This window comes from Anser brachyrhynchus (genome assembly GCF_964034855.1).
Source record: "Anser brachyrhynchus genome assembly, chromosome: 11".
Classification (NCBI taxonomy): Eukaryota; Metazoa; Chordata; class Aves; order Anseriformes; family Anatidae; genus Anser; species Anser brachyrhynchus.
The window spans coordinates 20874008-20886498 of NC_137706.1; the positions used below are offsets into that span (position 1 = coordinate 20874008).

The window sequence follows — 12491 nt, forward strand, 5'->3', positions numbered from 1 at the left end:
AATGATGAAACAGAAGTAACATTAAGGCCTTGATTCTTGATAAAAGTTGCTTATTTTATTGGCAGTTGATGTGTTGTTTTTTTAGAACTGGCCCACATTCTACCAAAATGTAGAGGTAATCCAAAAGTTAATGTTCTGCTCATTCATAATCATCTTTAATTTGTAAGATTTGTCGATGACTGAACTAGTCAAGAGGTTGCTTGTGTATTACCTACCTATCCTGGACTTACCATGCTCTGTAAGGTGGCACACGATGGAATAAAAACCATCCATGGGAGTTTTTAGACGTTCTGCAGTAGTGAGATTTTTTAAGCCGGCCTTTTTTTTATTCTTTAAACTCTCAGTGAAATATGTGAGACGTAGCAGGTGACTTTTGCAGTTTAAAAAGTCTGCCTGTTCATTTCCTAGGACTTAAATTTACTTTGCAGAAATTCTGCAGAATGAGCAAGTGATTTGAGAAGCATTGTAAACTCTGCCTGACAAATTTTTGTTAAATTATGTTATCGGGCTTTTAATGACATTGTTTCTGGGATGTTTTTTTTAATGCCAAAATTAGCGAGAATCATTGTGTGAATGGGATGCATGCCTGCCAGGACCTTTATTTTTTAACATGTGGTACTTACAGTGAAATCTGATCCAGCTACAAATAAGACACGCTCATTTAAGCAACAGTCCTAATCGTAGCAGCATCTCCCACCATGAGAAGACTCCTGCTTCTGGTCCAAAGATGAGGACTGACTAGTTGTTAATGTAGTTCATCCTGCAATACAGCCAGCAATAAAGGCAGTCTGCTGTTATTTGAGATCTGAGAGTAATTTAATATTCTAGCACTCAACTTAGTTTGTCTCCAACTCACCGAAATGGTATATGGAAAGCACTGAGCAGTGCAGATGAATCCCAATTGGGAAGGACATGCATCGCTTGCTGTGCACAGGGTCTTTCCAGAAACACTCCAACATGAAGGAGAATGGAGTCCTGCTGGAAGCAGGAGCCACTGCCTGGCTTGGAAGATGTCCTAGATGTGCCCCTATGTTTCAGGTCACGCAGCCAAAGAATTTGCAATGCAGTCTACTCAGCAACAGGACCATGCTCCAAAAGCTCTAGGTGCATAAAAAAAAAAGTTTGTGTCATCTGAGTCTATTCCAGGCAATAAATTAGAAATATAAACAGCAGAACCCCAGAAAAATGCCATTAATATTGCAGGCCCAGAAGAGATGCATCAGAGAAATGCAGGCCGCCCAATTTCGCTTAGTGGGTTGACTCTGAAACCTGAAAATTGCAATTAAAATTAGTGTGCTCTTTAGCCTTTCTTGCTGCTCACAGTCTCAGAATGCCTCCCGTGATTTTTTAATTGACAAAACACCTTAACTGCTCCCTGCCCAGCCTCCAGAACTCCAGCAACCTCCCAGGCACCAGCATGGTCTGGTTTTGTGCTCACTTTGCTGATGTTTGCAGGAGTCACTCGGTAAATCAAATTCCACTTCCAAGCAGAGATTGAGAACCTTAGCTTTGATTATAATTGTGCATGTTCCTTTTAATTCGTTAGAAGATTCTAAGTTTAAAAGGTAAATGAGGATGCTGTAAATGTCCAGTTCAGTAAGCAGTGGGTTACTGGGCTCTGCAACCCTGCAGCAGAAGGCAGGTTTAAGTTTTCAGGAAAAACAGGGCTATGATCATAGGGTATTTTTGTAGTCAGTTGAAAAGTAGCATTGTTTTCGAGCTTCTCCTGACCTGTAGTTATTCGTTTCACTGTTATCTTGGTGTCAAAATGTATTATGTCGGAAATTACTGTTTAGTTGCTTCCTCAGTTGCGTTCCAGATGCAGTATTTCTAAAACCTTCTAAAAATGTCATTTTTCCTGATTGCCAGTCAGATCAGCAGTTAGTAAAACACGTAGGTGATTGCAGGCTTGCAGATGAAGATCCCAAAAGGCCAAACCCGACAGCTCTCAGTTTTTCAGCACGTCAGCTTCCCATCCTTTCCGTCCTGTGGTTTTTGGCTTGGCAGGTAGCTGCTCTGTAGCTGGAGATGGCTGGATAAACAAAACTTGCCCTGTGGAATGCATCCAGTATGCTGCCCTCCTGATTTAAGCAACTACTTCAAATTTTCCTTAAGCTCTCCAGGGCTATTTTGTTTGACCTTTATTTAGTTAGAGTATCCCTACTAGGAAACCAATTATTGCCAGCCCCTTGGGTGGTTGCTGTAAACTGGGTTTCTCTGTACTGGAGCAGTTGTGGTCACAAGCTCTGTAGTTAAGCATCAGCTCTAGTTTGTAACCCTTTCTTCTTCATAATCTGAAACAAATTAATTTTGATTTCAAAGTTTCCATAGCTTGTCTCAGTGTAATAGTGTCTTAGGTGTTGGTTTTGTTTTTGTTTGTTTGTTTTTTAATATGTTGAAGTAAGTAGAAAAAAAAAACCTTATTTTTGTCCATCTGTTTTAGTTAACATACTGGGATTAGTGGACATCCAAATTAATTACATTAGAAGCTTCAGGAGGAAAGGCTTTCAGGAGCAAGTCCTATTTTTGCACATAGGAGACAGCATTGAAAAATATTCATATTTTGATGAGTCAGGCAGAAATTTAAAAGAAAAATTAATTAGTTGTACTCGTGAATCCTCACCGTGACAGCTTCATGAGTGAGTAGTGAGAAGCTTTCCATGAGTTTCTTGAACATTTCTGTTAAGCGCCCCCACAGAGATACTCGGTCTCACAAGACTGCAGTTTAATCTAGCTCAAGGACTTTACAAACTTCACAAATCAAAGACCTCTTTTTTTCTTTTTAAATTCATACTCGAGAAACATTTAGCAGCATCAGTTAATGCTAGCGTAGTGTTAATGTTGAGCTATAAAGCATTTCAATGTCAATAAATTTTCAAATTTTTTCATGGAAAAAATAACTTGGACTTAATACATGTATCCTGTATAGTTATTTCTATTCCCTTTTTTTCCTCCTGGTTAAATACATCCCTCTATTTATTGCTACAGCATAGCCTTAAAAATTCACAGTATGTTCAGCTTGATCAAATAATACAATGAAGACCATTGCCTCTTGAGTGCTGAATTTCTTAACCTTATGCATCAGTGCTACATTTTGCTATTTCTATAAACGAAGTAGAAAACTTGACAGGCTCTGAACGAAACAAGATTTTGTTTTTTCTTTGGTAATTTCTTCTTATATTCTCATGAATTGATTCGAATGTATGGATATCTCTATTTAACCCTGAAAATTGCTGGAGTTTTGAAGATTTCCATACAAGAAAAGGTGGTGTTAGGGGATACCCACATGTGTGTGCATGTGTACGCATACCCACCGTAATTTGTCCTGTGGATAAGTTGTTTTGGGGTATGCTTTTATTGAGACAAAAACTGTGACCTTACTAGTGTATGAGATTCAGGGACTTATATAGGAACAAGGTAAAACCACAGGTAGGAATTGCTGAATAATTACCTTTAGACCAACCTGAGCAAGAACCTTCCCAAGAGGGCAAGCTCATTTAATGGTTCCTAAAACTCAATCTTGTGGATGTCAATGGTCATGCTTGATTATTTGCAGCAGTGTTTTATGAAAAAGCAATAAAAATGCATTGGGAGTGTACAGAGGAAAAAGGGAACAATAAATGGGTTTAGTTTTTCAATTGAGTCCCTTTGGTGCGAACAGGTAGAGGCTACGTTTCATGCTGCTGTGCCTTAGCTATTTGAAATGTGCGTATGTGTGTGTATCTACCCAAAACACTGCTGTGCTCTGCTAGCTTATGATCGACAAGAGACCAGCAATGAGAAGAAAAAATTCTTATGTTTGTTTTAGAGAGAAAGCAATTACAGTTACGGTTAAAGGATTAACCTGTTTTCCAGCTACCTGTACACTTATCTGCAAGGCCCTTTAGAGAGCCTCACTAACAAGTACAAAGCTTGGTGAGAGGTAGAAAATGTCATGTTGTACACTCTAGATTATTCCTAATGTTAATTACACTCCTCGGCTTCTTTCCTTGCCTGTCCTGGGCTCTGAAAAACATCCCACAGCAGCCAGTGCTGCAGAAGTGACAAGCGAATAGCTCCAAGTACCTGCCGACGAATTTAACCACGAATGTCTGCGTGCCTCCCGTACAAATGTAGGTTACTCATACGGTGTATTTTCAAGAACTTGGGGTGCACGTAGTTCTGCCTGAGAGAACAGCTGGTTCTCACGTGATTTGAGGTGTTAGAGGTAGGCTGAGGGTTTTGGTGGATAAAACACTGGCCTTTCGACCTTGGTTCCAGTCCAGCTAGAGATCTGGAAATAAATGAGTTTACTGCTGACACTCCAATCCCAGCAGACAGAACTTCACACCAAAATGCCCCCACATATAATTTGTCACATTTGGCATCTGCTACTAAGAAAAGAGCAAGAAGCGACCTGGCGCAGAGATGTAATCATCTTTCACCTTCCTGCTAGGGGTGGGAGTATAATGGGGACAATCCAGAAATTCTTTTAAGTCTGGGCCTCTGAGCCCCCTCCAGACATCCTTGCTTTCTGCAAACTTGTTACTTGTAAGAGTTCACCTGCCATTAGGCTGGTGCAGGGCTTTTGAAGTAGATCGGCTAAAAGTCAGCAATGGAATTTTTTTTGTTAGGAATGCTGTAAAAGGAAGTTGACCTTGAAGGAGTAAATCTGAACATGTACAATATTGTAATTCGCTGGTCTCGTTGAAACAGCTCTGTAACTGCAGTGCGGTTATTACACATAATTGCAACTGGCAGCATTTCTGGTACAGCTAAAACTTAAGTTTGTCTGAAAAAAAATCACTATTTGGCCACAAAGTAAAAAACAAGTAAGTGTATTATGTGAAAGCTTTAGCAACAGGGAAGCAGGAGTGCATACAAATTCTTCAGTCCTAGAGATTTGTCTAGGCTGAAGTGATAAGCCAAAAATGCTTTGTAAAGCGCACACATGATTTATTAAATGCTGCCATTTCGGCGTCAATGGACAAGTTGCAGAATAGGAATATCTGCCCAGAGGAGATGATAATTTCAAAGACAGGGTGTGCTGGGGAAACCCAGAGGAGAGAGTAACTGAAGTTTGGTTTACTCGGTTCTGCTAACTTCCCTCTTGTGGCCATGGAGCCATAGGACCATGGCATTTCCTTCTGCACAAGCACACACACTGAGGAGAGAGTATTGCAAAATCGCAGTAGCTCTGGAGCTGTGGGGAATGGGGAATTTTAACCCTTCATGGAGAGGGAGTTAGCAGATGAGGAGGCAAAACTACTTGTGAGCTGTATCTGTTGATTGAATTTGGGTTTACCCAGACAAACTTTCAAGTTGGACAGAAAGGAGAGGAAGGTGCCTCATCCATATTTATTCTTCTTTCCATCATTTGTGAGTTTGCTGTACATTGTTTTTCCCTGAGCCTCAGCAGAATCTCTGCTACTGCTCTGCTTGATGGGAGCAAAACAGATCAAAAGACATTTCGGGTAGCAGATTTGAGAAGCAGGTGAGAATAATGCTCAGACCTGTCATTTGAACTCTTATTGCACAGACGGGAAAGGATTGGTTGACTTCTGGACACATTACTAGGTTGTTCACTCTTTGTTCAGACCTGTGGGGGAAAAAAAAAAAAGATGCAGATAGTAATGCCATCAGTCCCTTCAAAAGAGAGGGCTTTTGAAGGGATTGTCACAGTGTTCATCTTCCCATGTCTTCATCTAAATAATGTGACTTCCCCTAACTCCATGGAAGTCAATAAGGTTTATACCAGAGCATTGGCACTCCATAAATTAAATATTAGGATCAGTGTTTGAAGTTTAAAGCCCTCCCTCTTCCTGCTAGCTCAGATTTTCTGCTGCTGTGCTTTTTTCTTTATGCCTGAGCACCTTGCTGACAAGTGCTAATAACAAAATGCCAAGAGAGGGTCCAGTCGGAGTTACCACACATTAAACATTCTGAACTTGTCCTTTTGCTCATAGATTGTGCATAATTAATAATTAAACGGTTTCAGTTGTAATGGGTTGACCTTCTTGAACTGTTCATTATTCACAAGGCAAAGGCATCACTCAAACTTTTTTTCCTATTGCCCTTCCCCGTTCGCACCGTATGTGCACGGTTTGGCTGGTTTTGAGGCTGATCACGGAGAAATCATAGAGGCTGATCCTGTCTTCTCCTGCAGCAGATCCCAGTTGCAGAAATGTTGCTCGGAGGCTTGGGACAATAGCCAGCCTTGGGAATAAGCAGCCAGGGGATGTAAGAGGCAATGAGTACGTTGCCCTTTGCAACCATTTGTGACTCTACTGCCATTTTTGCAGCATCCTCGATATATTGTTCTTCAAGATATTGGTTAAATATGTGGTCTTTAATGAAAATGAAATGTTCCCATTCCTTTGAGAGTTAGCCAGAGTCATAGTCTGGAGAACATCATGATAAAATACAGTCTGTACTTATTTTGTGTAGTTTGGGAAATTTTTGCTTTATACCTGATGCAACAACATCGTAATTGCTCAAGTTTCAGAGGCAGCAATAGGAACACTTCTCTCACTGGAATAGCTCAAAGTACAAAATACTCTCATCTTTCTACTACTCAAATGTTCTTGAATAGAACAATGGCAGAAACAGAAATATTTCAGTCACCAGTTTCCCTGGGTAGATATCGTAACTGAAGGGATGTTTTCTGTTTCAAGTTGTTTTAAAAAGGGAACTTTTCAGTATTTACCTTCGTAAGTAGTTTGAGAGCTCATGCTTTCCTGGTTCACCTAAACCCAAAATCTGCAGCCTCCTCCCCTGACTTACCTAGTGCTGTAAAGTAAGAACTGGCTCATATTTACTGGAGTGGAATTATTTATTTCCACTGATCTGTTTGCCCTCAAACGCACTTCCTAGCGAGTATTTTCTTGAGATCGATGTATCATCCCAAAAGACTTGCAATTCATCAAGTGAACGACCAACAAATGTGTGGGACATGCAGTCTGAAATCCTTGGGAAGGCTGCATGAAAGCATCTTGTTTTCATACTGCTGAGATGTAGGTGGTGTTTGTCTCCCTGCCTCCACAACCTCTTCCCGAGCTCCTGAAGGAAGGCCAGCGGAGGCCTGGCCACGGCCGCCAGGCCTGGGCAGAAGAGGCTACACCCAGATCACGTTAAAATGCTTGCGTTTTGACAGAAAGCTGTGCCAAAATGTAGCGTTTGGGGTTTACTTTCACCTGCCTGTGCCAGAGCACCTCATTTTCTGGCTGTGCTGCGGTTCGGGAGCCGCTGGGTGAAGGCACCCGTGCGGGTCTTCGTGGCCTGGTCCTTGCCACCGGCTTCGCTTGGCGTAGCCCAAGGCTGGTGGCTTCAGAGCAGTTCATCAGCCTCTCTTCGGCTCTCATAATGAAGCTTCGCTCTATTACGGGTCCGTCATCTCTCTGCGATTGCAGAAATTATCACCTACCAAATTGGTGCGAAGTGCCGCGTGCCCGTCCTGCTCCCCCAGCGCGCACCATCCGCGCTGGCAGCCCCGCCAGAGGGACGCTCGTGAGGAGCTCCTCGCTCCCATTGTGCTGAAACAGCGGGGGAACATGGCTGGGCAGGGCCACTTCCCCACGGAGAGGGCTCCGGTAGCTTTGCCGTACAGTTTTCAGTGATCTGTGATGTGTGCCCAGCATCTTTCGTACGTTCCTGCCCCATGGGGACCGCGGTGTTTGCCACCTCGGGTGGCAGCGCGGGGAAGACTTCTGCAGGACAAGAGAAAAGGATGGGGAGAGGCTAAACCTGCTGGGCTCCACGCAGTGGAAGCAAGCCTGACACTTGGCTCTGCGTTCTCTGTGTTAATATGAATAATTTTCATGCACGGTTCTTTGAAGTGGAGAAAGTTTAATTGCGCTGTTTATTTCCTTGTGTTCCTTCCGCTCTCCAGTGCAAACCTTCCTATATTGATGTCATTTATAAGTTTAGAAACAATAACCTCTCCCTCGCCCAGGCTAAGTTCAAAGAGAATTTGGGCATGTTATATCAAACAGTCCTTGTATTTAATAGAACTCTTTGAAAATTGTAAAGCAATTTTGGCTTCTCCTTTTACTCTTCACTTACTTTTGATTTAATTGTATTTTCCAGCAGTTTCCAATTGTTTGAATTGGAAACAAAGCCTTAATAAGAGTTCTAGTTAATTTTCTGTCTTGTAATTACCGATCTCATTTTTCTGATAATTGGCCACAGCAATTATATGTATATTTACTAATCACATAGGAGGCTCTGCAGTTGTGTCTATCTGCCACCATTGATAATGGCACACACATTGCAGAGGTGCTTTTATCATCTTCTTTTTTCCACTACATCAAAGCTATTTCCTCACATTCTCAATAATGAATACATGCATGCATTTGACACAGTTGTGTGCTAGAGAAATTGTTTGGCTCCCACCAAATGCTGCACGCTCTGAGTTTCTTGCCTGCAGCGCTGGAAGGTTGTATGTAATGATATATTGCTCATCCAAATGGCCAAAGCACTCCAAAGCACAGTGAGATTAAAATAAGTCATTCCTTTGTTAATTTAAATAGGTGCATGTATCATACTTTGCAGGGTACTTTGTGTAGGGATGTCAGGGAGGAAAAAAGCCGCCGAAAGGTATTTTTAATAGCAAATGAGAATAGATGAGAATGGAGTCATTTGCAGCTGCCTGTTTTATGTGGCTCTCTTGTTCCAACTGTAGGTCTAATGAGATGACACTGTTAAAGTACTCTGCAGTGTAATTTCATTACATCCTGAGCTGTTACACTATAAACACAGTGGAGCTCTCTGTCATTCTTGGAAAAACTCCTAAATTCGTAAAGCCCTTCTTTGCAAATGGTGATGTTGTTTGTTCCCCATTTCTATATTTTTTCCTTGTGCTCTTAATTTTTTTTTTTCTTTCATAAACACTGAGTGGTTATTTTCACTAGACTGGTAAATCTTGCATATTTTCCCCCTAAAAATTATTTCGTCTTTTAAATCTAGAACAGACTGCGAATTAGGAGAGCCTCTAAAATGAATAAGTGTAAATAAACATGAGTGTAAATAAATAGCAAATGCAGTGAAAGAAACAAAGGTCAACACAAGAATAATTTCACAGCTCTTTGTTAATTACAAGACCATTTGTGTGTTACTTAAATAATCATTAATTTCTCATTTACACTTTCCCTACCTTCCTTTTTACCCTGTGGCTATCATTGTCCTTTTTTCACCTCCCCTCAGTGTCTTTCCACATGTTTTTACCCATTGTGTAATACTCATTAGTTGAAATTCAGTGTTTTATAACACATTCTCGGAAGAATTTGTACCTTTCTCCCTCAAATTCTCTGTGTGAAAAGGAGGCTTTGTTGATTCTTTTTTTTTTTTTTGGCTGTTGTTGTCGCTGTTATATTATTCTCCTTCTAAAAAATTGTCTTCTCTGCTTCTGACTCTGCTTCTTGTTTCAATCCAATCCCAGGAATCGCCCGTCCTTCCAGTCGGGGAGTTCTCTGAGCCATTTGTACACTTCATCACTCAATGGTAAGCTCAGTTTGCAAACATGCCATGCCCTCAATGTAAATGATACATGCCATTAACTCTGCAGCTCTGCGAGACCTTATGGCTTTCCTTGCATCCTTTCTGAGAGAAGAGGGACTTGGGGGCCTTGGGCAGATGGGGCAGCAAAGCTAAGCAAACTGTTTAAATTATGTAAACGTTATTTACACAAAGGGTCGTAAAAGTACTTACAAGGGTTTTTCCTGTTTTAATAAACCTGCCCTGGACGTGGGTGCAGTCTTGTGCAATGAGACTCTTAAGAATTCATCTGAGGGTAAAGAGGCCACAAAAACCCAGGTGTATAATATCATTATTTAGGGCTTTTTAAAATATTACTTATAAAATTGCCACAATGTTTAGAAAGGCAAGTAGCCTTGATTAATTCATTGGCTTTTCAGTAAGTAATTTTTACTGGGAATCGTATTTTAAAACACACCATTGGGTATATTTTCTTTCCTTAAACTGAATAGTTCTTTGAAGACCATTTAAATTAAAGGAGAATAGGCAAGGAGGAATTTGTAGAATAAAGAATACACTTCTCTAGTGACAAGAGAATGGAAGTCTTACGGGTAAGCTATCCTAAAGAAACGGAATGAAGGGAATATCTTTTAAAACATTCATTCACTTTAATAATAATAATAATTAATAATTAATAATAATAATAATAGGCAGTCATTTATGTATGGCAGAAGAAACAAGCTTGAATTTTGTACAGATAAGATTTGTTTGACAGAGAAGTATCCCTTTTGTGAGCATGCACTTCCAGGATGCTCAGCTGTGCTAAATCAGATGGAGCCATCTCAGTGTGTGCCACTGAGAGCAGCAGCCGCGTGGACGAGAGGGCTACTTCAGGGATGCTTTCTCAGTGAAAACAAGGCACTCGAAACCCTTGGCTCCACGCAGATCTGTAGGTCGGGCTTCACAGCGTTTTCCAATTCTCTGTACTGCGTGCGAGAGCCACTGCAGAAAAAGCCATCTAAAATATTTCTATTTTGAATACCTAACGTAGGAGAGAGTGCCTTCCAGGTCTGGCACAGTATGTAACAATCAATACAGAAACAAAAAGCAGTCTGATTATCAGTTAATTAAAGCAAATAAATAATTCAAGTTTGCGTAACGTAGGCCTCCTTTTTCAATAGTTTCAGTTTACAAAGAGCACCTCCATTCGGGGGATTCTGCACCACAACTGATGTGCATGAAGCTGTATATTTTTAATCCCTTCAAAAAGTAATGACAGGCTGGTTTTTTTTGTTGTTTTTTTTTTTTTTTAAAAAAAAAAAATCTCATTGAGGCTGGGGGAGGGATAACCTGTGTTAAAATTTCCACAGATGTCAAACTGAAGCATAACTGATGGTGGCTAATAGCCTTGTTTTCCCTGGGGACGCAGCTACTTTGGACTGTCAGATTAGAACTGTTACCAACCTACTCGTCAGACAGCTTGCTTTACTTGCTCATGCCTGCATTATTTGAGGTGCGTGTAGTTATTTGTAGGGAAGGTAAATCGTATCATCAATGCAACCTAACTGCATCACAGATTATCTGATATTTTAGATATAGTGTTATGTAGGCTGTACAGCACACAGCTCTTTTTAGAATGAGGCGTTACTGTTTAAAAAAGCAAACAAACGCAAAGAAATTCCGAACGCTATTTAAGCAATCAATTTCTAATAAGTATTAGAGATGTCAAGTGAGCAGCATATCAGATGTTATGACTTTATACCAGAGACGCCATAAACACTGGCTGTTTGGATGTAATCCAATTAGTCAGTAGGCAGCTCCTGATGGTCACCTCTGTGCCATGTTATTGTGTTCCTTCATGCAGCTAAGCACAGTCTTCAATAGCTAATTGCACCTGTTGCACAGAAAACTAGGACTATTTGGATGAGAAACATGATCTTATAAACAGCTTAATGCTGTGTAATGAACTATCACCCTGCAGTGTAATGGAAATGAATGTGAAAAAATTAAGGTAGAAACCCCAGGGTATTGTGTGTTTTCCTGAAGCTGTTTAGTGTTAGAGTTAAATTTCCCACCTGTTTGTATAATATGTTGTGTCAAGCTATGTAATAATCCCTAGCAAAATGAGAATCAACTTACTATACCTTCTGAGCTGATTGGTTTTCAATGATCTTTATATTTACACATATTCATGGTTACAAGCAGTATAGACCCATAAATAAAAGGGAAACGGTTGTCTCTACGTCTCATTCAGAGGAAGGCATTAGTAGGTATGACGTCTTTCGAAAATGATGAGAGAAACCTAGACATTTGTAGGGAACTTCAAAGACACGCACATACAGAAAAGATGAAAATTGGCTAACAGTCAACAAAATATTAATAACAGAGAAACATTGACCGCGAGGGAGGGAGAGGAGAGGAGAAGTTGATTAACGTCTTGGCCACCATTAGTAACCCTGTCTTCCATCGCTATGTGATGAAGTTAAGAAATACATTGAAATTCTAGACACAGTCTGTCTCTGTTAAGGGAGGATGTCTTCGCTATTTAAGCAAATGGAATAAATAAACACTTGTTTATATGTGAACATTTTGTTTTATGTCACATAGCATGAAAAAGCAACCAAAGGAAAGACCAGCTCCCGAAGATTTAATGGTAAGTAAAACTTCAGAGCCCTCCAGTGTGGTTTTCATATGAATGCTTTTTATTAACGTATAGGGAAGTGGAGTTTTTGCCATTTTTTGTGTTGAGTTTTTTTTCAGCATGTACAAATTTAAATCTGAACTGTTTCTGGCTTGTGCAGCAATTACACACTTAGAGAGAACACCCAAACAAAAGGTGGAATTCTGATTCCACTCAAGTTAGTGGATATTTTGCTGTTACATTCGTTGTGGCCAAAGCTTCACTTGTGATTTGGGGAGTTAATACAGAACTTTCACAGCCCGTATCAAGTTTCGATCAAAAAGATTTTGATGCTTAATACACATTTTTTTCAGTCTGTATGTCCAGGGATTACAGCTTAATGTAGGTCACTCCTTGTCAT

The 12491-nt window shown here is 40.4% G+C and overlaps 1 protein-coding gene across 7 annotated transcripts in view; it reads left to right on the top strand.

Moving 5' to 3' along the window:
* The window catches only part of MAP2K5 (mitogen-activated protein kinase kinase 5), a 129536-nt gene that overhangs the window by 97190 nt on the left and 19855 nt on the right, over nt 1-12491 (top strand). For all 7 annotated transcript variants that reach the window (XM_080551509.1, XM_080551504.1, XM_080551508.1 and 4 more), the window contains 2 exons: nt 9416-9477; nt 12058-12103. In XM_080551509.1, coding sequence (XP_080407635.1) covers nt 9416-9477; nt 12058-12103 — 108 coding nt within the window. The remainder of the gene's footprint in view (nt 1-9415; nt 9478-12057; nt 12104-12491) is intronic.